The 25163-nt window shown below is 43.0% G+C and overlaps 1 protein-coding gene and 1 pseudogene across 1 annotated transcript in view; one reads left to right on the top strand and one right to left on the bottom strand.

The window, feature by feature from the left end:
• The window catches only part of PIWIL2 (piwi like RNA-mediated gene silencing 2), a 502914-nt gene that overhangs the window by 410890 nt on the left and 66861 nt on the right, over window positions 1–25163 (top strand). Inside the window, exon 15 of the mRNA XM_089658746.1 lies at window positions 22095–22211. Coding sequence (XP_089514872.1) covers window positions 22095–22211 — 117 coding nt within the window. The remainder of the gene's footprint in view (window positions 1–22094; window positions 22212–25163) is intronic.
• On the bottom strand, window positions 19941–20056 carry LOC149440341 (U2 spliceosomal RNA; annotated as a pseudogene).

Below are 25163 nucleotides of genomic sequence, written 5' to 3'. Positions count from 1 at the left end.
TGATATGGTGTACTGCACTGGCGACAGTGTGTTTAAAAAAAATGTATTTAGTTTCTTTATTTTCGAAAATATTTTGACAATAAAATTACAGGTTTAAAAAGCTTGCCATGGCGTTTACCAAATACCTCAGAGTGTCAATTTTCTAAAACAGGGTCATTTGGGGTGTGCATGTTCTGTCCTGGCATGTACTGTCTGTATTATCCTGGCATGTTAAGGGCCTCAAGAAATGAGATAGGCCATCAGTACATCAGGAATGAATAATTTACAAAAAAAAAATATAGTATAGTTTTTAGACTCTATAACTTGTACACAGACTAATAATATGCATCAATTTACAGTGCCTTGAAAAAGTATTCATACCCCTTGAAATTTTCCACATTTTTTCATGTTACAACTAAAAATGTAAATGTATTTGATTGGGATTTTATGTCATAGACCAGCACAAAGTGGCACATAATTATGAAGTGGAAGGAAAATGCTAAATGGTTTTAAAACTTTTTTACAAATATCTAAAAAGTGTGGCAAGCATTTGTATTCAGCCCCCTTTACTCTGATACCCCTAACTAAAATCTAGTGGAACCAATTGCCTTCAGAAGTCAACTCATTAGTAAATAGAGTCCACTTGTGTGTAACTTAATCTCAGTATAAATACAGCTGTTCTGTGAAGCCCTCAGAGATTTGCTAGAGAACATTAGTGAACAAACAGCATCATGAAGGCCAAAGAACACACCAGCAGGTCCGGGGATAAAGTTGTGGATACATTTAAAGCAGGGCTGGGTTTTTAAAAAAAATATCCCAAGCTTTGAATATCTCATAGAGCACTGTTCTATCCATCATCCAAAGATGGAAAGAGTATGGTACAACTGCAAACCTAGCAAGACATGGGCATCCAGCTAAACTGACAGGCCGGGCAAGGAGAACATTAATCAGAAGCAGCCAAGAGGCTCATGGTAACTCTGGAGGAGCTACAGAGATCCACAGCTCAGGTGGTAGAATCTGTCCACAGGACAACTACTAGTCGTGCACGCCACAAATCTGGAGTTTATGGAAGAGTGGCAAGAAGAAAGCCATAAGAAGTCCAGTTTGCGAAATGCCATGTGGGGTACACAGCAAAATTGAACTTTTTGGCCTAATAGCAAAATGCTATGTGTGGCAGAAAACTAACTGCACATCACCCTGAATACACCATCCCCACCATGAAACGTGGTGGTAGCATCATGTTTTGGGATTGCTTTTCTTCAGCAGGGGCAGGGAAGCTGGTCAGAGTTGATGGGAAAATGGATGAGCCAAATACAGGGCAATCTTAGAAGAAAACCTGTTAGAGTCTGCTAAGGACTTGAGACTGGGGTGGAGGTACGCCTTCCAACAGGACAACGACCCTAAACATACAGCCAATGGAATGGTTTAGATCAAAGCATATTCATGTGTTAGAATGGTCCAGTCGGGGGGGGCCCTTAACATGGTGCCGACCAGGAGCTCAGTGTGAGCGCTCCAAGACAGTAAGCACTTCCTGCGACCCGAAAAACAGTGATGCCTTAGGGGTAGTCTGAGTGGGGTGTGGTGCCCCCTGTGTTGCTGGCCAGTGGCGGCGGTGGGGTGCAGGATGGAGTCTGAGGAGGCGGATCCTGCCAGAGGTCGGAGTGGTGGATTCCAGGTGGTAACGTGGCCACCACAGAGGGGTGCCGGGAGGCAGAGAGGCCAGCTAGGTAAGGAAGATAACCTGACCTCACTACCAAAGGACTGGCCAGGGCCCGCAGAGCCCTGCGGAGGGTGATTCCCCCCAACAGTCACAGTCATTAACAAGGTCGGCATATGAGGGGCTACTGAGGATGGTGAGTTAAAATCAGACTTGTACTGTTCAAAGCTTAATAAGGGGGATCACCCAGGGGGCCCAGAAGGAATAGACACAGAGATGTAAGGGAGAAATAGACTCCTGGTGCGGATGGGAAAAAAAGGAAAAGAAAATTTTCAAGGGATATAAACTTTGGAGGGCCTTAACCCCAATTTGTTCAGTGGAAGGAACCCTTTTTCTGGGGAAAATTAGAAAATTATATTAACCATGAAAAGTAAAGTGGCAAAAGGGGGAGGGTCAAAGACATCCCAAACAAGTTCTATCAAAAATATATACCCTCACAAGAAAAACATTTAGAGGGACAAGCCCTGGAGAGACATCAACGATTAAGTGGAAGATGGGAGATTGAAACCGCTAGTGGTGATTGCTCCAGATTGTTAATGGGAGTGTCTAATAACAGTCAAAGTGTAGAAGCAGAAGATATAGAGAATGAGTCGGTCAGTGAGAACTCTGAAGAGCAAGAGAGGACCTCACAGATGCTTACTAAATTCAATATAGCAGATATGTTTATGAGATTGAAACACTCCATAAAACTGCAGATGGCTATAATACATAAAGATTTGGGGCAAGTTTTGTCACGAGTAGAGGAGACTGAGGGGAAACTGGATAAACATGCCCTAGTAATAAAAATGTTGGAAAAACAAAAAGAAAGGAGCAAAGGAATCTGCTATATAAACTGGAAGATCAGGAGAACAGAGATAGGAGTAATCTGAGGATATGGGGTTTACCTGAGACCTCGCAAGGAGAAGATTTGATAGAGATAATGGTGAAACAATTTAACACAATAACGGACCGTTCAGCAACGGAGCATCTGAGGATCGACAGAGCACACAGAATAAGAAGACCCCAAGGAAGGGGAAGTGGAAACCCTAGAGATGTGATCGTGCGATTTCATCATTACAAAGATAAAGTGGAGCTATGGAAAAAGACAAAAGGAAGACCAGTAATAAAATATGGAGAAGCAAATTTACTAATTTCTGCTGATATATCATCAAAAACATTGGCCAGAAGGAGAACGATGAAACTATTTCTGGAACAGATGAGAAAACAAAACGTATGATACAGTTGGGGATTTCCAACATGCCTAATCGGATGGAAAGACGGTCGTTCTGCAATGCTGAGATTTCCAGAAGACTTGAGAGACTTTTGTGAGAGACTTGATCTACAGATAATAGATATCCCAGGTTGGGAGGAGGGGGCAAAAGAGAATAGGGGATCAGAAAATGAGAGTTGGCATGTGGCCCCCAAAAAGAACATGCGCCAGAGATAAAGTGGGGAAAAGGAGGAGGAATGGGAGGGAGCCCATTGTTGACTTCTTTTTCTCTCTCTCTCTTCATCCTTCCCTTCACCAGAAAAAAGGCAAAAAAGTGTTTAGAAATAAAGGTAGGAAACAGGAAGTCACACATACATCCAGGGTTTAGGAACACGGTCAGGATGGGTGTATGTGGTCAGAGCTCCACCCTAGCTCGGGATCAATGGTGGGATTAGGTCCACAGACAATTCAAAGGCAAATTAAGAGCCCAGGGGGAGTAGGGTGGGGGATATGGGGTGGGAGAAGGGAGGGAGAATTATGTAGGGAATAGCCCCGTGTTCCTTCGAATGGGTGATGGTAATCTTGCTGGGAAGAATTTAGATGGAGAGAAAGGAGGAAGAAGTGAAGGAGGGGAAGGAAGAAAGAATAAAAAAAAATGATATACACACGGGAAATGGAGGAAGTTAGATTTATGACCTATAATGTTAAGGGACTAAATAGTCTGGAGAAAAGGCATAAGATCTTAATTGCAATAGCGTTTTTACAGGAGACTCATTTATTACAGGAAACAAATGTGAAGTCATACTCTAGACATCCAATCTGGTATTATGCAGACTCACCAACTAAGCGTGCTAAAGGAGTGGCAATTTGTTTAGCTAAAAATTTAAGATGGAAGAAAAGTTGAAGGATCCTGAGGGGTGTTTTCTGTTCCTGAAGGGGAGATTACAGGAAATAGAGTGTACACTGGCAAATATTTACTGTCCTCATTGAAATCCAATGGCCTATCTGAAGAAAATATTGAGAAGGCTCCTGGATTTGAAAGTGGGCAAATTAATTTTAATTTCTGCATGGCTCCTCAGATTGACACAACGTGGCACGTGCAGAGAGAGGGAGGTAGATGTTTGAAAGCTATTCGAAGAATGTTATATCGGTGTCAGCTTATAGATGTTTGGAGAATTAATCATCCTAGAGATAGAGACTACCATATTTTTCACTTCATAAGACGCACTCTTTTCCTCCAAAAAAAGGGGGGGAAAAGTCAGTGCGTCTTATGGAGCGAAGGTAAAGCGGCCGCTCCTGTATTTCTGCCGCCACCATGTCAGAATATCGGGCCGGCCGCTCAGCTCTTCTCTCCTGCAGGACCTTACCTGTTCCTCGCTCCAGCACTGCAGTCTTCCCGCAGCGGCTTTTGTGACAGCCGGGTGCCCACTGCGCATGTGCGAGAAGCGCTGCGTTGCGAATGGTCCGGTGTCTTCTGAGACACATGACAGGTCCCAGAAGGCTCCGGGCCATTCACAAAGCACAGCGCTTCTCGCGCATGCACAGTGGGCACCCGGCTGTCACAGAAGCTGCCGCGAGAAGAAGGAAGGACAACTCCGTGGGAGCGGGTACCTGTCAAATTCAGGCACCCTTTCCCCCTCCCTCCCCAAAGGTCCCCAGTCTCTGGTAATCTCCTTTACTGTCTGCAGTCTTTGGTCATCCCCTGCACTGTCTGCAGTCTCTGGTCATCTGTACTATGTCCACAGTCTCTGGTCATTCCCTGTACTGTGTCCGCAGTCTCTGGTCATCCCCTGTACTGTATCCGCAGTCTCTGGTCATCCCCTGTACTGTGTCCGCAGTCTCTGGTCATCCCCTGTACTGTGTCCGCAGTCTCTGGTCATTCCCTGTACTGTATCCGCAGTCTCTGGTCATCTCCTGTACTGTGTCCGCAGTCTCTGGTCATCTCTTGTACTGTGTCCGCAGTCTCTGGTCATCTCTTGTACTGTGTCCGCAGTCTCTGGTCATCTCCTGTACTGTGTCCGCAGTCTCTGGTCATCTCCTGTACTGTGTCCGCAGTCTCTGGTCATCTCCTGTACTGTGTCCGCAGTCTCTGGTCATCTCCTGTACTTTGTCCGCAGTCTCTGGTCATCCCCTGTACTGTGTCCGCAGTCTCTGGTCATCCCCTGTACTGTGTCCGCAGTCTCTGGTCATCCCCTGTACTGTGTCCGCAGTCTCTGGTCATCCCCTGTACTGCGTCCGCAGTCTCTGGTCATCCCCTGTACTGCGTCCGCAGTCTCTGGTCATCCCCTGTACTGCGTCCGCAGTCTCTGGTCATCCCCTGTACTGCGTCCGCAGTCTCTGGTCATCCCCTGTACTGCGTCCGCAGTCTCTGGTCATCCCCTGTACTGCGTCCGCAGTCTCTGGTCATCCCCTGTACTGCGTCCGCAGTCTCTGGTCATCCCCTGTACTGCGTCCGCAGTCTCTGGTCATCCCCTGTACTGCGTCCGCAGTCTCTGGTCATCCCCTGTACTGCGTCCGCAGTCTCTGGTCATCCCCTGTACTGCGTCCGCAGTCTCTGGTCATCCCCTGTACTGCGTCCGCAGTCTCTGGTCATCCCCTGTACTGCGTCCGCAGTCTCTGGTCATCCCCTGTACTGCGTCCGCAGTCTCTGGTCATCCCCTGTACTGCGTCCGCAGTCTCTGGTCATCCCCTGTACTGCGTCCGCAGTCTCTGGTCATCCCCTGTACTGCGTCCGCAGTCTCTGGTCATCCCCTGTACTGCGTCCGCAGTCTCTGGTCATCCCCTGTACTGCGTCCGCAGTCTCTGGTCATCCCCTGTACTGCGTCCGCAGTCTCTGGTCATCTCCTGTACTGCGTCCGCAGTCTCTGGTCATCTGTACTGCGTCCGCAGTCTCTGGTCATCTCCTGTACTGCGTCCGCAGTCTCTGGTCATCCCCTGTACTGTGTCCGCAGTCTCTGGTCATCCCCTGTACTGCGTCCGCAGTCTCTGGTCATCCCCTGTACTGCGTCCGCAGTCTCTGGTCATCCCCTGTACTGCGTCCGCAGTCTCTGGTCATCCCCTGTACTGCGTCCGCAGTCTCTGGTCATCCCCTGTACTGCGTCCGCAGTCTCTGGTCATCCCCTGTACTGCGTCCGCAGTCTCTGGTCATCCCCTGTACTGCGTCCGCAGTCTCTGGTCATCCCCTGTACTGCGTCCGCAGTCTCTGGTCATCCCCTGTACTGCGTCCGCAGTCTCTGGTCATCCCCTGTACTGCGTCCGCAGTCTCTGGTCATCCCCTGTACTGCGTCCGCAGTCTCTGGTCATCCCCTGTACTGCGTCCGCAGTCTCTGGTCATCCCCTGTACTGCGTCCGCAGTCTCTGGTCATCCCCTGTACTGCGTCCGCAGTCTCTGGTCATCCCCTGTACTGCGTCCGCAGTCTCTGGTCATCTCCTGTACTGCGTCCGCAGTCTCTGGTCATCTGTACTGCGTCCGCAGTCTCTGGTCATCTCCTGTACTGCGTCCGCAGTCTCTGGTCATCTCCTGTACTGCGTCCGCAGTCTCTGGTCATCTCCTGTACTGCGTCCGCAGTCTCTGGTCATCTCCTGTACTGCGTCCGCAGTCTCTGCTCATCCTTTGTACTGCGTCCGCAGTCTCTGGTCATCCTCTGTTCTGCGTCCGCAGTCTCTGGTCATCTCCTGTACTGTGTCCGCAGTCTCTGGTCATCTCCTGTACTGTGTCCGCAGTCTCTGGTCATCTCCTGTACTGTGTCCGCAGTCTCTGGTCATCTCCTGTACTGTGTCCGCAGTCTCTGGTCATCTCCTGTACTGTGTCCGCAGTCTCTGGTCATCTCCTGTACTGTGTCCGCAGTCTCTGGTCATCTCCTGTACTGTGTCCGCAGACTCTGGTCATCTCCTGTACTGTGTCCGCAGACTCTGGTCATCTCCTGTACTGCGTCCGCAGTCTCTGGTCATCCTCTGTTCTGCGTCCGCAGTCTCTGGTCATCCCCTGTACTGTGTCCGCAGTCTCTGGTCATCTCCTGTACTGTGTCTGCAGTCCATAGGTTGAGAATATTTTTTTCCTTTATTTTCTCTAAAACCTAGGTGCGTCTTATGGTCAGGTGCATCTCATGGAGCAAAAAATACATTATACTCTCCGGCACATGCAATGTATTCTAGATTAGATTATATATTGTTGAAACATAGACTCTTGGAGTAGTTGGTTAAAGTAAATATAGACGTTCGTTGGTTAAAGTAAATATATAAGTTACAAAAATATCGGACCATGCACCTGTCACAATGAATCTATCAGGGGGGAGAGAGCAGAATAAGATAAATATGTGGAAATTAAACAAGACGCTCCTTCAGGATCAGGAGACAGAAGTGAGAAAAAAAGAAATGGAACAATATTTTGAAAGAAATTAAACCGTAGGCGTTTCAAGGGCCACAGTGTGGGGGGCATATATCAGAGGAATTCTGATAGCGATTGGGGGTTAAAAAAAAAAAAAAAAGGAATGGCAAAAGCAAATGAATACGCTATTAAGGGAATTATATGAACTAGAACAGTTACACAAAAAGAGAAGAGTAAAAGACATACTGCAGAAAATAATAAATTATAGAGGGATTTTCTAATTTAATGGAGGCAGAAACGAGGAGAACTTTCAGCATGATGGCAAGAGAGAGATATCAGTGAGGGAATAAACCTGGTAAATATTTAATGAGAGCACAGAGAAAGACGAAATCAAGGAATTATATAGAGAAAATCAAGGATGATAAAGGAGAATTGGTTTACTCAACCACTGATATCTCAAATGTATTTAAAAAATATTATAGGAAACTATATGATGTAAACCCAAAACAGTTAAAAGGGGGGGGGGAGAAGAAAGAACTAAAAAGAGACAGATGTGCTTAAGAAAGGTGGGACTACCGAGATTGGGAGAAGAACGGTTAACATGGCTAGAAAGACCGGTAACAGAGGAGGAAATCCAGGACTCTCTGAAGGGTACAGTTTGCAGGGAGGAGCCTGGGGCCAGATAGGCACACTGTGAGATACTATAAAAAATTTAAAGAACTAATCCCCAAACTGAGTGTATATATGAATGCATTAGGAGATGGGATGGAAATGAGGGAGGAGTCATTGCAAGCATATAATACAGAAAGATGGGACCCAATGTGCTAGCTACAGGCTTATCTCACTGTTAAATACAGATACCATACTGTACGTAAAGGTCCTGGCAACTAGATTGAAAAATCATATGCCGAAATGGATTCACCTAGACCAAGTGGGATTTGTCCCCAGGAGAGAGGTAAGAGATAATGGATTAACCACTTCAAGTCCGGACACTTTAACCCCTTCGTTTCCAAGCCAATTTTCAGCTTTCAGCGCTATCACACTTTGAATGACAATTGCACGGTCATGCAACACTGTACCCTTATGAATTTTTTAGCATTTTTTTGAGACTGATAAAATTTTATTTTGGTGGTATTTATTCACCACTGGGATTTTTTTATTTTTTTTAAAAGAAAGTGTTTTTCTTATAAAATTTTACAAATAAGTAATATTTCTTCATAAATCTTGGCCAAAATGTATTATCTTTAGTAAAAAAAAACAAAACAAAAAAAACTAATTAGTTCATAACCAAAAATTATAATTTAAAAAAAAATGTTTTACATTATTTTTTTATTTTTATTTTTTACATACTGTCACCCTAGCAGTATAGTGTCACCATAGTGACACTGTACTACTTGTGGGGGGTTATGAAGATTTTATTTTTTTTTTTACTCTGATTGCTTTTACAACCAAAAATGCTGTAAAAGCAATAATTTCTCCTTCTCTCTGGCTTCATTCTTGCAGCCATTGAGAAATACTATGTGAGCTATGATTAGTCACAGCTTGTCACATGATACAAGGCTGTTGTGAATAGCCTTGTACCATTTGATCTCTGTGATCATTCACAGATTTCACACGTAGAAAGCAATGATGTCAGAAGTGACATCTTGCTTACTACTATTCATGTGATCACTGATTGGCCAATCAGTGATCACATGATCAGGACCTCACACAGAGGTCCCGTACAACGATTGGTGTTCCACTGTGTCCGGAGGACACAGCGGTTACCGGGTTGCGGTGCTGCGCGCTCCCAGGGAGCGAGCACAAGCAGGGGGCGGGGAGGCCATTTATAAACGGACACCCGCCCCTGCATGCCACTGTCCAGCCGTTTATATAAATGGGCCAGACAGCAAGTGGTTAAGATCATTGTTCCTCATACAAAAAAGTAAGAGGGAAAAAATCCCCCGTACTGATTTTATCAGTGGATCCAGAGAAGGCTTTTGATAAGGTAGACTGGGGCTTTATGTTAGATACGTTGGAGGTTTTGGGAATTGGTCCCAAAATGAGATAGTGGATAAGAAAGCTTTAAAGTCAACCCTCGATAGCAGTAGAGGTCAATGGTTCATTATCAGGTTCTTCAAGATGTATAATGGGACAAGACAGGGATGTCCACTCTCGCCATTGTTTGTTTTATCCTTAGAACCTCTTTTGGCAACAGTAAGAAATAGTGTAGATGTGAAAGGGATACAGATAGGAGAGAGAGATCATAAAGTGCTGACGGTATGCTATTTTATGTGGTCAACTCTAGATTGACATTACCCAATCTAATGAAAATAATGAAATATTAAGGAGAGCTGTCAAAAAGGTCTCCAAAGAGAATTTCCCTTTGCATGAAGAGAGAGAGAACTAAAATATTTGAGAATAAAACTGACCTTGTCCTTAACCACCTTCCGCCCGCCTTATAGTACAATGACGGGTGCAAGGTGGTTCTCTCATTCTGATAGGACGTCATATGACGTCCTACCATTCTCACTGCGCATGCGCGGCTCAGGGAGCGTGCGGCGATCGCCGGTGTGCTGTGTCCCTCGGACACAGCGGATCACGGAAAGAGCCGTAGATGTCGGCTCGGTCATGTGATCAGCTGTGTCCAATCACAGCTGATCACATGTAAACACGGAAATGCCGGATATCGGCATTTCTCTCCTCTCGAGCTGTCACGCTGACAGCTGGAAAGGAGAGCCGGTAATCGGCTTTCCGTGGAGGGGATATGTACACTGATCATCAGGCACTGATGATCAGTGTGGCTCCAGAAGTGCCACTTGTCAGTGCTCATCAGTACCACGTGCCAGTGCCGATCAGTGTCACATCAATGCCACATATCAGTGCATACCATTGCACATCAATGCCACATATCAGTGCCCATCAGAGCTGCCTTTCAATGTCACCCATCAGTGCCACCTATCAATGCCAATCAGTGCCACCTATTAGTGCTGCCAATCAGTGCCGCCTATCAGTGCCTATCAGTGCTGCCCATCAGTGCAACCTACCAGTGCCTCCTCATCAGTGCCACCTATCAGTGTCCATCAGTGCAGCCTATCAGTGCCCATCACTGCAGCCTAATTAGCACACATCAGTGAAGGAGAAAAATCACTTATTTACAAAATTGTATAACAAAAACTAAGAAAAAACTTTTTTTTTTCTTCAAAATTTTCAGTGGTTTTTGGTTTGTTTAAGAAAAAATAAAAATCCCAGAGGTTATTAAATACCACCAAAATAAAGCTCTATCTGTCTCAAAAAAATGATACAAATTTCATATGGGTACAGTGTTGCATGACCGCGCAATTGTCATTCAAAGTGTGACCGCTGAAAGCTGGAAATTGGCTTGGGCAGGAAGGGGGTATAAGTGCCATGTAGGCTAGTGGTTAAAGAACTTATATAAAATAAACTATATCCCATTAAAAAATGAGATCAAGGAGGAACTAAGGAGATTATCGGTAGGACCACTTTCTTTGATAGGATGAATAAACCTGATAAAAATAATTGTCCCAAAAATTCAGTATAAATTCAATATGCTACCTATAAAGCTTACGGGAACCTATTTTAAACAATTAAAAAAATTATACTGAGGTTTATATGGGGGAGTAAAAAATTGAGAATAAGCTATGAAGTGTTATGTAGAGATAAAGAGAATTGGGGTTTAAGTGTGCCTGATTTTAAGAGAGATTATTACTCAGTGTTATTATCACGAATTTTTGACTGGACACACAATGCACTAGGGAAAAGTTGGGTAAATATAGAAAACTCGTTAAGTGGGACACAATTAGACAGGATGGCGTGGTTGCCACATCAATATCGTAAGTTATCAGAAAGCACCAGCACTTATAGACTAAATGTAAATGCTGCGGAAAGGTATACAGGAAAATGTTTCTTTTTTTAATATTATGATAATTTATTGATGTAAAGTGGAAATGTTGAAAATAAATACAATATTTATAACAAAAAAAAAAAAGAATGGTCCCGTCAAAGTCCAGACCTAAATCTAATTGAGAATCTGTGGTAAGACTTGAAAATTGCTGTTCACAGACGCTCTCCATCCAATCTGACAGAGCTGGAGTTATTTTACAAAGAACAATGGGCACAAATGTCACTCTCTAGATGTGCAAAGTTGGTAGAGACATACCCAGGTGCGGACTGACCCTTCGAATACTCGGGCACTACCTAAGGGCCCGGGGTCAGTAGGGGGCCCTATGAGATGCCCCTGGTACCTTTCATTGGCTTTTTCATAGGCTTTTTTGGTTGTTGGTGAGGACACAGGGGCCCCATGATCCCCTATTGCCCGGGTACCCCCTGAGTTGTCAGTCCGCCCCTGGACATACCCAAAAAGACTTGCAACTGTAGTTGCAGCAAAAGGTGGTTCTACAAAGTATTGACTCAATGGGGGCTGAATATAAATGCACGCCACATTTTTCAGATATTTATTTGTAAAAACTTTTGAAAACCATTTATTTTCTTTCCACTTCTCAATTATGTGCCACTTTTGTGTTGATCTATCATATAAAATCCCAATAAAATAAATTTCTGTTTTTGGTTATAACATAACAAAATGTGGAACATTTCAAGGGGTATGAATACTTTTTCAAGGCACTGTAGGTTACCTTTACCACAGAAATGTAGTAAAATATATTTCGGCCTCAATGTATGAAGAAAGATTTATTCATTTGCTAATTTTAAATAGAAACTAAGAAAAATGTGTTTTTATTTTCAAAACTTTATGTATTTTTTCATTTACATAGCAATAAAATGTTTTCGTTTTTTTAAACATGCTCTCACTAGTGCAGTACAGTCTCATCATATGACTGTCTTGGCAGTGATCAGGGATATTGACTGGTGACAGTATGTTAAAAAAAATATAAATTTTTTTTTCAACACTTTTTTTTTTTTTACATATTGTACTACTCTGGGGGGATCAGGGATTTTTTTTAACTGTTATTGCTTATAACAGTGATGATCACTGTTATAAGCAAAAGTTAACTGTCCGAAATGGCTTTCCATTCATGACAGCTTGCAGTGATTGGCTACAGCTAATCACATGGTACCAGGTGTCAGGTACCATGGGGTAACTGTGGGCCAGTCACAGCTTTGCAACACTATGCAAGCAATATTGAATGGAAACCATTTGTAACTATTTTCTTTACATTGTAATCATGTAATTGCTATGATGGATCAGAGCGATTACATGATACCCTTGCCGCCATGATCAGCTGTGTCCAAAGAACACAGCAATCACAAGATTGCGTCACTGTGTGCCCCAGGGGGCGCGCCTGTGCCAGGTGACATACCAGTTCGTCACCTGACCTGGCTGTGCTGCCCGCTAGCAGTACATGTACTGCTAGCGGACAGCAAGTTGTTAAAATAGAGCCAACCTAATTTTGAGGTCTGTAGTTTTGTTTACTTTTTGATTTTCCTCATCCTCACTATAAAACATTCTTTGCTGCAGAAACCACTGCTACTAAATCATGTAACAGCCCATCACACAACCTTTGCTGAAGGAGATCATCCATTCTAAACTTTGAACTTCAGCTACAGCAGAGATCCATGTGACAACAGCAGTTTCTGCACTGAAAGTATGTATCTCTGGCAGGGCTTGCCCAAGGGGTATGCAGAAGTGGTGGCTGCCTTGGACACTTCAACAGATCAGTCTTCTTTCCATCAAATTGCACAAAATCACTTGGTTTAAATGCTTGGCAGATGAGCTTCCATGGAAGAGGCTGGTTGAGCAGTTACCCTTTGCCTGTTTGGTACCTTGTTGGATAAATACATCAAGGAATTCCCAGGTTTTAAGAGTACTCTCCGCTCCCAGAAAAGAAAGGCTTGCAATTCTGTTCGTGGACCTTCTACTCTTGAGGTTAAGAAAAGTTCTTTTCATTGCTCTCAGGCCTCCAGCTCCCAGTCTTGAACAAATTTTCATCAGAAGACGTGGACCTTCAAGCAAACCAAGTCTGGCTCCAAGCCGCCTTCTCAGTGATGGGGTGCCAAGTGGAGGAATGCTTGTTGACCTTCTGGTCACTGAAAATTATAGATGTTTGGGTGCAGAGTGTCATTTCCAGGGGCCACAAAATGAAACTTTGGATTCTGCCTTCTCCACACTTCATGCTGTACAATTTATGTCTCTTCTCGTAACGACAAACTTGTCAATTTTCTGTGGTTCAACAGCCTCTATTGAGGGGGTCATTTCCCCCTTTCTGTGTGAGGAACAATTTCAGGGTTTCTGCTCAAGCCTGTTCGTAGTTCCCAGTGCCTGTAGTTAAGGAGCTTCAGGGGACTACATGTGAGTACACCTTCTGCTGGTGGAACTACAGATTACAGCAGAGGAATTTTTTGGGACTACAGGTTTCAGCTGGGACTCCATTAGAGGACTAGAGGTTGCAGCAACACCTTGTCGGACTACTGGTTGCAGTAAGTATTGCGGTGGTCACACAGCTTCCTTGTAGGGGTTGGGGCATTGCCGGAAAATACTGAGGAATTTCCTGAAGTGACCAGCACACTGGTGCTTATTGGCACAGTGTTCGCTCAACTGACTTGGCCTGCCTTTCTCAGCAAGGGACATTACACACCAGCAGGTCATGTCTTGCTGACAACAGAGAGGAAGGGATGCAGGACTTGGATCATAACTGGTGCCACAACATCCTCAATCCTTCCTCATGCATCCTTATTTAACCCCTTCACGCCTAAGTGTAAATCAAATCTAAATGCCTAAGCACTGTTTTGCAATGTTGACATGTGTTAGTAAAACCATACATATCATAACTACTTTGTACATCCAGGTGAATTATACCATGTTTTTTTCAGGACAAATTCAGCTTTCATTTGGTGATAAATGGTAATGGATATCTCCTGATTTTTTTTTTTTATTATCAAAGGAAAACTGGCCCAAAATAGTAAAAAAAAAATTGTGTTTCTTGTTATTTAGCTGTGTGTTTCTTGTTACTACCATAACCTACCACCAAAGAACAACCCAAAATAAATTCTCCAGCTCCTGGCGATCGCAGCGATACCATATATGTGTATGTTATTTGCTGTTTGTACCCGTAGTACAGCTCAGAAGCAATAGTGCGCATTTTGTTTTTTTTTGTTTTTTTCTGCAGGCTGTCCGGACTTCTGTGGAACCCCCCTCCCGCTTTGCGCAAAAAACGCAATCAAGGTCATTCGGCCATACGGATAACACCTGTCTCCGCCAATGGGTGGAGGGGGTGAGAACGGACCAGCAGGAGGCAGGGCTATGTAAATTAAAAGTCCAAAAATTTTGAAAAAGTGTTTTTCTTATAAAATTTTGCAAATAGTATTTTTAGTAAAAAAAAATAACCCAAATTAGTTTATAACCAAAAATTATAATTTTTAAACTTTTTTACATTTTTTTTTATATATTTTTTTTTTTTTTTACATACTGTCACCCTAGCAGTACAGTGTCAGCATAGTGACACTGTACTACTTGTGGGGGGTGATGAAGATTTTTTTTTTTTTACACTCATTGCAATCATTTCTCCTGTCTAGCTGCATTCTTGCAGCCATTGAGAACTACTGAGTGAGCGGTGATTGGTCACAGCTTGTCACATGGTACAAGGCTGTTGTGTATAGCCCTGTACCATGTGATCTCTGTGATCATTCACAGATTTCACACGTAGTAAGCAATGATGTCACAAGTGACATCTTGCTTACTACTCTGCATGTGATCACTGGTTGGCCAATCGGTGATCACATGATCGGGACCTCGTACAGAAGTCCCGTCCAACGATCGGCGTTCCACTGTGTCCGGAGGACACATCGGGCACAGGATCGCGATGCTGCGCGCTCCTAGGGAGTGTGCACAAGCAGGGTGCGGGGAGGACATTTATAAACGGCCACCTGACCCTGCACTGCCACTGTCTGGCCGTTTATATACAACGGCCAGACCGGAGGTGGTGAAGTGACAATTCAACATGCCTCTCAGCAAATAGTTTGGGATGTCTAATTTCCAGAAGGGTCGTTTTGGGGGTGGGGGCATTTTATGCCCAGCATTAGAAGTTTATGCCACACATCACTCACTCTCTAACCACCTGAAGATCAAGCCTTTTCTTACACTTTGTTCACATGAAAATAAATCAGTATTTGTTGCTAGGAAATTAATTTAAACCCCCAAACATATATTTTTTAAAAGCAAACACCCTAGTGAATACAATGGTGGGTGCTGCAATTTTTTATGTTACATAGTACTCGCATGGCAATTTTTCAAACGCAATTAAAACAAAATACTTATTTCGATTTTTTAAATTATTTTTACACTGTCCCTTTCATTTTTTTTCTCTCTTTTCATGCTATCACGGGGTATGCAAATATCCCCTATATCGGTATTGTCATATTTTGTTTTGAGAAATCTGGGGTCTATCAGACTCTAGATATCTCCTCTGCCCTTACATAGTGCTGTTTATATCCTGCGAAACTGAAGTGATAAAATGCTCGTAGCTTCCGATTTCTTAGACTGTAGAGATGATTGTCACCATTCTGGTCTCCAATCAGCTCTATAGTCAGCTGGCAGAAACACCGGCTGCATTCTCAGGTTTCCCCGATTGCACGGGACTGCCCGAGAAGGCCATGGAAAGCAGCGGGGGAGGGCGTGCATCATCTGCTGCTTGTAAAAGCAATCCTGCAGCTAATTAGCCGCTAGGATTCCTTTTACATGAAAGCTGATCGCCGGCTGAAAATAACAATACCAAGATGATGCATGCAGCTGAAGACATCAGCCAGGTATAACCATTCAAATTCCAGTGATGTACCAGTACATTGCTGGTCCTTGTTGGGTGTATATGCTATGTTCTTTTTTTTTTTTTTTTTTTTTCTTTGGGCTGATTGAAAAAAGCGAAGAAATCTCTGCCAGAAAAAAGTGTGTGGTATTCCCACCATTAGAATATACCGCCCTGCATCCACCCACTTCTAATGGTGGGCAAACATTAGGTCACACGGTGCCACATGCTCCAGTTCCAAGATTGTACAAATGTCTAAAGAGTGGCACGCTTGAATAAAAATTGTCCACGTGTAGGTGGTACCCCATATGGAAAAAGGATGACACCAAGTCCCACACTATCTTGCCACTACTCCCCATGTTGTCTGGGCATCTGGGGGGCTCCACGTGACTATCTTTTCCCTCGTAAATCCGAAACTTACTGTATATGTATAGCCTTTTGCCCTCTCACAGGTCTTATACATCTTGACCCCATATCTGTCACACATACTGGGGAGAAATTGTTTGACTGCAAGGCGGCCAGAAAAATGAATGAGGGACTCATCAATGCAGATTTTTTTGCTGGGGAGTATAGACATTTGCAAATTTTTGGTTAAGGTGATTTATGAGGGGCTGAATTTTGTGGAGCCAGTCAAATTCAAGGTCACCTCGAGGACGACAGAGTGTATTGTCGTTGAAATGCATAAAACACATTATACTCTCATATCTATGCTTGGCCATGGTAGCAGAGAACACCAGCATATGATGAATCGGGTCTGTGGACCAATACAAGCACAATTCATTTTTATTTAGTAATGCCCGTGTTGAGAGTTGGGTCCAAAAATAATTTACATTCAGAAACCATAATGGGTTTCCATGCGAATAGTCTGGCAATGTTTGAATTTGAGTTGGCAGCGATAAATTGTACATATAAATTGCTTTGATCCACAATCAATGCATACAGATATTCCGTGAAAAACAACTCCAAAATATCAAGGGGAGTAGTTAAATTTGCTGTTTCCACCTGAATTCCGGGTTGGGCAGTGAATGGGGGAAGTATGGGTGCTGCAGAATTTGAGGGCTGCCAATCGGGATTTGCAAGCACATCTGGAAGGATAGTATGGGCTCTACGGGCCTGTGTGCAAATTCTTGGTGGTTGCGGGACAATACTTGTGCTCGCCATCGCACCAGCTTGTACTGCACTTATGGGACTCACCACGTCACCAAGTGATACTTCAGTGCTGGTATGCGAAGTACTAGGATGTACTTGGCCTCTGGTGCTCGCCAGTTCACCAAAAGATAGTGTGGCACTCTGCTGCATATGAGAGTCATAAAAATTTACCGGCAAGTGCTAACAGAGATCAGGCTTGGTTCTGCAAACACTGCGCTTTTGTGTGCAATGTATCAAGTGACAGTGACCTACTGACACTGCACTTGCTAGGGGAGAAGGAGGGGTAAGCGTAGGGGCTAAACGCAGGTGCTGGCAGGTGCCGGAGCTGATCCCACTAACGCTGCATTTTTGGGGACTCTATACTAATGTGAACGCTGGTATAGTGCTGATCTGATCAAATATATTCGTTCAGACCATGTACTAGCAATGGAGGTTTATTGTGTATGATTGTTTTCCTGGCAATCAAGGGGTTAAATGTGATTACTGGTGTACTGATGGGCAATCTGATGCTATCTGGGAGGGGCATGAAAACCACGGGAGCGCAAACCACGTGTATATATATATGTGATTTTGCGCTGCCTTGTAGCAGTATTTCTGCTATAGGGCGGGCAGGAAGCAGGTCACAAAAGCGGTTTGTTAGATGGCAACATCTAACCATTAGATGGCAACATCTAATGTTTGTGTAGTATTATGTTCAGCAGACTGTGTTCTTCTATTGTTGTGACTTAGATGACGTTCAGAGCACATTTTATGCCCAATTTCTGCAAAACTCCACGTAATCCCAAGGGGTTCACATACTTTTTCTTGCAACTGTATGCCTTTCATGTTCAATGGTGGACCTAAAGGGAAGTAGATTTCCTAGCTTTTACCATTGTAGGAATCACTTATTCAGAGATGCTCCTTTCTTTCAAAACCTGGGCTTCAACAACCATGCTGTTAAAGCCTGTGAAATCAAAGCAGGATGGTAAATTGGTTTTTAAGACAGCAGATCTAGACAGTCTGGTATAGCCCATGCAGCTTTCACCAGGAGTCTCACTAGGTTGGCGTACCACATCTGCCTGCGGCAGTACGGAGCATTGAGTGTCACCCGAATGCCCTCTGTCCCAATCCCAGCATACAAGGACATTTAAGGGAGGAAATTCATGAATTAGAGTGTGTGGTTCCCATGAAGCCACCAGAGCTTTTACTGCTTTTGCTAAAGTATCCCTGTGCCTGGAGATCAACCTTTTTGTTTAGTTATTAAACCTTGGAGGCATGAAGGGCCACGTCTGGCATCTTTTACCTGTGACACAAGGCCTGCTTTGCTGAATGAGGAAGGCTGCCTGCAAATTCTGTTTGGGGTGTACCTGGAAGACTGGGCTGGAAATTGAAGTTCTCCCTAAGATGCAATTTACCTCTTTACCTCAGACATCTGGTTCTTCCCTGATAGTTTATGTATGCCTCTTTGAAACCTGGAAGAAGTGACCCTCCAGCAGGATGGTTCTATGCTGCAGAGACAGCTAAATCACCTAAATCCAGGATTCTGACGGAGAGATGAGACTCCAACTCCTGCATCAACAAAATGCCCAGGACATCTGGGCTTCCATCCCTCTTGAGGATTTTCCAAAAGAAAAGAAAAACTTCCCTGAATCCAGGGCCAGATTCTTGGAGCACCAAACCAGTGACATGAAAGTCCTTGGTACCAAATGAATTGATCTATTTAAGGACTGAGTGAAAATAGGCAAACGAGACTGCCTTAAATGAGGCTAACATCAAACACAAGACTGTCATGCAGAAGTAGAGAGTCAAACATCTGAAGAGCTCATTCTCAGACCAATGTGTAGGATGAATCACTGTTATGTGTGGACAAACAAGGCCATGTTGTTATACAGAGCAGTCTGTTCGCTCAACATGAGGTCATTAAAGTATCTCACAGTGGGGATGCCATGAGAGTGAAGCAGGAATATTACAAGGGCAAGCACCTTGGTGAACACATTTTTTTTTTTTAAGTCCGCAAACGTGCAACTATAAACGTAAAAACCCGTAAGTGTATCACAAAAAAAGTGCAAGTGCAAAACACCACACGAAAAAGTGCACTTAGCGGTGTGTTGTGTCCTACCCCTAAAGGGGCTTGGACCGCTTACCCTGATCCCCCGGGGCACGAAGCTCCTGACGGGGACAAGGTTCCCAATTGGTCCTCCTGGCCAAAAGGCCTGGTGGACCACCGTTCCTTGTGTCCAGCCGAAGCCAGACACACAGTACTTGGTCAGGGGGCTCTCCCGAAGAAAAGCCCCCTAGGGATCAGGGGAGGAAGGAACCAAAAGGCCACACATCCTCCCCCTAGACTTCAGGGTAGGCCCGAGGACCCACACCCTCCATCCATGAAAACACACACGTAAGCGAAAGAAAAAGTGACAAACATGGGAGGTGAAATAAATTAAATAAATAGAAAATAAAAAAGTGGTACCGTGCCAAATTGTGCACAGACCAGGCCCTGAGGCCCGTAGCAAAAATTGCCCTGGACTTAGCCAAAAGGCCTGGTCCTTAGGGCGCTGTGCAAAAAGAGTGTAAAAACAGTGACCATGTGCCATCTTCACACTGTGGGGTCCCACACCCAGGTGTTACTAGTGGCACCCCTGAGAGCGTCTACTCAGGGGGCACTGAGTTTGCGGACTTTCTGCCTCCTCAGCCCCTGGCCAGCCCAAGGTAGATCCGTCCAAATCAGGAGGTACTGGGTCTTTCCAGTCTTCCCAGAGGAATTACTCCCAGGGCCCCAGAACGCATCTTGGCGCTCCCCGGTTTCTTTCCCTCCGGTACTAGCCTTCCGGACCCCCATCATACCAGTGAGGGTACTATACAACAGCCATCCCCGCAAAGCTAGAATGGCCGGGAGCACCCCCACTGGACACTGATAAGAACAGATACTACACTTGATCTTAGCCAAAAGGCAGAGAAGCTTGGTGAACACATGACGTGCAAACAAGAGGCAGAAGGGAAGGGCCTCAGGTACTCACAAATCCCAGACGGGAGGGTTGAATGGCCAGTGGCTATCAAACTCACTGGAGGCAACCAGCAGGAACGGCACAAAGATCAAAGTTCCTTGTGGCTGTTTGCAAAGCAGGATCATCAACAAGGATAAGCTTCCTCGGCACTCTGTGGCAAGAAAGACAACATGAAGCACACATGAAACTCCACCTTGGAGATATCGGCTTTCCCAATAACGTTCAATCCAGCAGGATCCAGGTGCTGCACTCCTAAAGCCAGGCTATGGATGGCTGCTCTGGAAATCTGGAAATTTGCAGTTGAGACCAGCTTTAGCAGCAGTGTAGAGAAAAGTCTTGATTGAAAAAATAATTGAATGCTAGCAAACTATAGCTTATGCAGGCCATAGATGGGTCGAAAACCGGCCGTTTTTTTAACAAAAAAACGAAAAATCGGTCATTCAATAGGCCGACGTTACCACCAACAGAAAAAAAAATCGATTTTCGTCCCGTCTACAGATGGAATTTAATTACTTCTGTCCCTGCAGAGAGCTCCGCTATTATATTTGACATGAAAAAGTATAGCGGTTGCAACAATGTATCCATTTGTATCCATTTCGGATACAGATGTTTTTATTAGGATACAAATAGATACATTGTTGTAACCGCAATACTTTTTCATGTCAAATATAATAGCGGACCGGAATTTTTTATTCTATTTCTTTTTCTTCTTCCTCTATTTCTTCTATTTCTTCTTTCTCCTCTTCTTCTATTTCTTCTTTTTTTCTATTTCTTTTTCTACTTCTATTTCTTCTTTTTCTTCATTTCTTCCTTTCTTCTATTTCTTCTTCTATTTCTCCTTTTTCTTTTTTTTTTTTCTTTTTCTTCTATTTCTCCTTTTTCCTTCTATTCTTTTTCTCCTTTTTTCTTCTTTTTCCTCTTCTTTTTCTTCTTTTCCTTTTCTATTTCCTCTTCTTCTATTTCTTCTTTTTTTCTATTTCTTTTTCTACTTCTATTTCTTCTTTTTCTTCATTTCTTCCTTTCTTCTATTTCTTCTTCTATTTCTCCTTTTTCTTTTTTTTTTTTTTCTTTTTCTTCTATTTCTTCTTTTTCCTTCTATTCTTTTTCTCCTTTTTTCTTCTTTTTCCTCTTCTTTTTCTTCTTTTCTTTTTCTTCTATTTCCTCTTCTTCTATTTCTTCTTTTCCACTTCTATTTCTTCTTCTATTTCTTCTATTTATTCCACTTCTATTTCATCTTTTCTTTTTCTTCTATTTCTTCGTCTTCTATTTCTTTGTCTTCTATTTCTTCTTTTTCCTCTTCTATTTCTTCTTTTCTTTTTCTTCCGCTTCTTTTTCTTCTTCTTTTTCTTCTATCCTTCTTTTCTTCTTATATTTATTCCTCTTCTATTTCTTCGTCTTCTATTTCATCTTCTTTTTCTTCTATTTCTTCCTCTTCTTTTCTTCTATTTCTTCTTTTTCCTTCTTCTTCTTCTTCTATTCTTTTTCTTCTCTTTCTTTTTCTTCCTCTTCTTTTTCCTTCTTCGTCTTGTAGGTCACGGCTCATGCGCAGATTTTTTTTATCGGTAAAAAGATTGGCTGATTTGCCCATCATTGCCACGAAGATCGGCAAAATCGGCCGATCTTTTTCCAACTTCACCGATAAAAAAAATGTGCCAAAATCCCGAAAAACGGCCGACCTATTAACCCATTAACGATCCGATAATCGGCCGATTTTTTTTTTTTCGGCCGAAAAATCAACCGATTTTCGACCCATCTGTGGCCTGCATTAGTGTTTTACACAGCAGATGTCTGTCAAGTGTCCAATCCTCCTACAGGCAGCAGTATAACCCAAATGTAAAAGACTTCCTACGTCTCTCAGTGGAGTAAATATAAATATTTACAAAGAAAGCATGCACTGTATATGGTAGCTTTAGAATATTCTGATCCCTGCACAAATATTGACATAACAGGTTCGATTTGAACAATAATGCTTCGAATTTTTATTTTTTCTTAACAGGTGGTGAACACAAAAACGATTTCTAACCCAGTGAAACTGAGGAGCATTGCACAGAAAATCCTACTGCAAATGAACTGCAAGCTAGGTGGAGAGTTGTGGGGGGTGGACATTCCACTGGTAAGTGATAGCTGATCTCTGTTATGTTGTCAAGATTTATCCATGAAGTCAGGAAATAAGTTTCAGTAATAAAATGAAAATAAATCAAAGGTGACATACAAGAAGCTGTTCAAGCTAATAAAAATGACGTTGGGGTGTATATTCTTAAGCTCTGTTCACACCTATGCAGGTGTGGCGATGTGCTCGTCTTTTTGCACCATTTTGTGTGTTGTGTTTAGGGCATCCCATTCATTTCAGTGAGCTGTGCTACACATAACCACGCAAAAGCAGTGCATGACCCTTTTTTTTTTTTTTTTTTTTTTTTTTTTTTTTTTTTTTAAATTGCTCCTCACCAAAACGCATGGTACTTTATTACTATACACCTCTTTTTAGGTGATTAGACACTGGTTAAAAAAAACAAAAAACCCTTTCCTCGCTTTGCCTTTAGGGCTCATTCAGGAGACAGATTAGTACCATCAGCAGAACCTCTGGCAAATGCATGTACATCCACCTCTGAGCTGCATACTGCTCCCGTCTGCATTTCAAACTTTGACTTTTGATTATGTCCTTGCATTGCGTGTGCATCTAATTTTATGGACTGCCTGCATGCAGCTCCAAGGTGGATGCACATGCATCTACCAGCATTGCTGCATGGAGGACGGCACTAATCTGCCATCTGAATAAGCCTTTGCTAATACTCCCTCCCCCTACCTCTACCAATAAAACTGTATAAAATTATGAAAGTTGGATTTGCACATGGAACTGATAAAATACCCCTTCCAGAGGATCGTATTATCTGATGCTTTCCACAACATGTAATAATGAGTAACAATATGTGTTTATTTTGCATGATTACTGTATCTACTCTATATGCTAAATGAAAAGTAACTTGTCATTATGTCGAATCCTAATGTAAACCTAAAAATTAAAAATAAAAAAAAAGGCTACAGGGACATCTCCCTATATAACTTCTTCTTTGACTCTGCTCTGTGCTGAATGGATTCATTTTGGTATAGGACCAGTCCTTCCTGTCCCTGTTAGCCAACATCCAGTATTTAGTATGGACCCTGCAGAGCTTCGGTTGGTTCTTTAATCTGAGGAAGTCACAATTTGACCCATCTCACATGTTGGAGTACCTGGGTCTGCTGTTAGACATGGCCCTGTCTAGAATCTTCTTGCCTTGGGAGTAACTTCTGTACCTCCACTCTGATGCATGGGCAGGTGCAGGGCCCCGAACACACTGTGTAGCTGTCAAAATTAGAGCAGTGTATGTGCAACAGTTGCATCCCAATTGACATGAATGGGACTGCCTGAACAGGGATGCACGGGAATATATGCACGCCTATATGAATGAGGCCTTTGTGATGATAGTCTTTGTTTAAGTGAGTAAAAAAGCTAGAGGCTGCCAGATGAAAGGTTAGTCAGATATTATAGGTTTCATAGTGTAACCACTTAAAAGTTTGTAATGGTTTCTGGAGATATGTGTTAACATGGATCAGCCATAACATTATGAACACCCACCATAACATTATGACCACTAATATTGAGTAGGTTCCCCCTTTCGCCACCAAAACAGCCCCAGCCCATCAAGGCATGGACTCCACTAGACAAAGCATTACACTGCCTCTGCCGGCTTGCCTTCTTTCTATTGTGAATCTTGGTGCCATCTCTTCCCCATTTAAGCGACACACGCATCGAGCCATCCACATGATGTAAAAGAAAAAACATCATTCATTAGACCACGTCAACTTCTTCTGTTGCTCCTTGCTCCAGTTCTGCTGCTCATGTGTCCATTATAGGCACTTTTGGCTCTGGACACAGGTCAGCATGGGCCTATCATAGGAAGTAAGATAGCACTAATAAAGTGTTTTCACTACACCTTAAAAAATTTAAAATAACCAAACAGTGCACACTGTCACTAATAGTGATAGAAGTGCAGTCTTCAAAGTGCAAACAAGTACACTGCATTGAAATACAATGAAACATAAAATTAACCTCATAAACATACTATTAACGAAAAAACAACTGTGCAATAAACTGCATGAAAAAATTAAGAGATATATACTTTATAATCAATATAGCTAGATGATCCAAAAGTTCATTAGTGATGAAATCCAATCCCAAGTCAACTGTCCAGAGCTCTTCTTAAAAGAAATCACTTTTTGTGATTGTAAAAATCCACCCAGTGCCACCCTGATCTTCTCACCTTAACGCAATGACCTCTAAACTTAAAATGAGGTCGGTAGAACTAGTTATTCTTGAAGGAATTTTGGCAAACTGGTCTCTTTCCTTGATTGACACGTATGAGATTGCAGCTAAACGCCCATTGAAACTTATATCATTACATATAAGAGAAGACTGGCATAGTGCTCACTAATTAAAAAAACAAACAATATGGGAGCAACTGGTTATGTAACAGTTCATCAAGTGATATATCATACAGTGGATATAAAAAGTCTATACACCCCTGTAAAAATGTCAGGTTTCTGTGATGTAAAAAAATGAGACAAAGATAAATAATTTCAGAACTTTTTCCACCTTTAATGTAACCTATAAACTGTACAACTCAATTGAAAAGCAAACTGAATTTTTTTAGGAGGGGGGAGTAAACATAAAAAACTAAAATAGTGTGGTTGCATAAGTGTTCACACCCTCTTATAACTGGGTATGTAGCTGTGTTCAGAATTAAGCAATCACATTAAAAATCATGTTAAATAAGAGTCAGTACACACCTGCCATCATAAAAACTGCCTCTGATTAATCCCAAATAAAGTTCAGCTGTTCTAGTAGGTCTTCCATGACATTTTCTGAGTCGCATCCTACAGCAAAAGTCATGGTTCGCAGAGAGCTTCCAAAGCATCAGAGGGATCTCATTGTTAAAAGGTGTCAGTCAGGGGAAGGGTACAGAATAATTCCCAAGGCATTAGATATACCATGGTACACAGTGAGGATAGTCATCATCAAGTGGAGAAA

The sequence above is a fragment of the Staurois parvus genome, unplaced genomic scaffold, assembly GCF_062004578.1.
Source record: "Staurois parvus isolate SC_StPar_1 unplaced genomic scaffold, SC_StPar_1.0 ptg001090l, whole genome shotgun sequence".
Taxonomy (NCBI): Eukaryota; Metazoa; Chordata; class Amphibia; order Anura; family Ranidae; genus Staurois; species Staurois parvus.
Note: the sequence above shows the minus strand (reverse complement) of the source record. Positions and strands in the feature narration are given on the sequence as shown.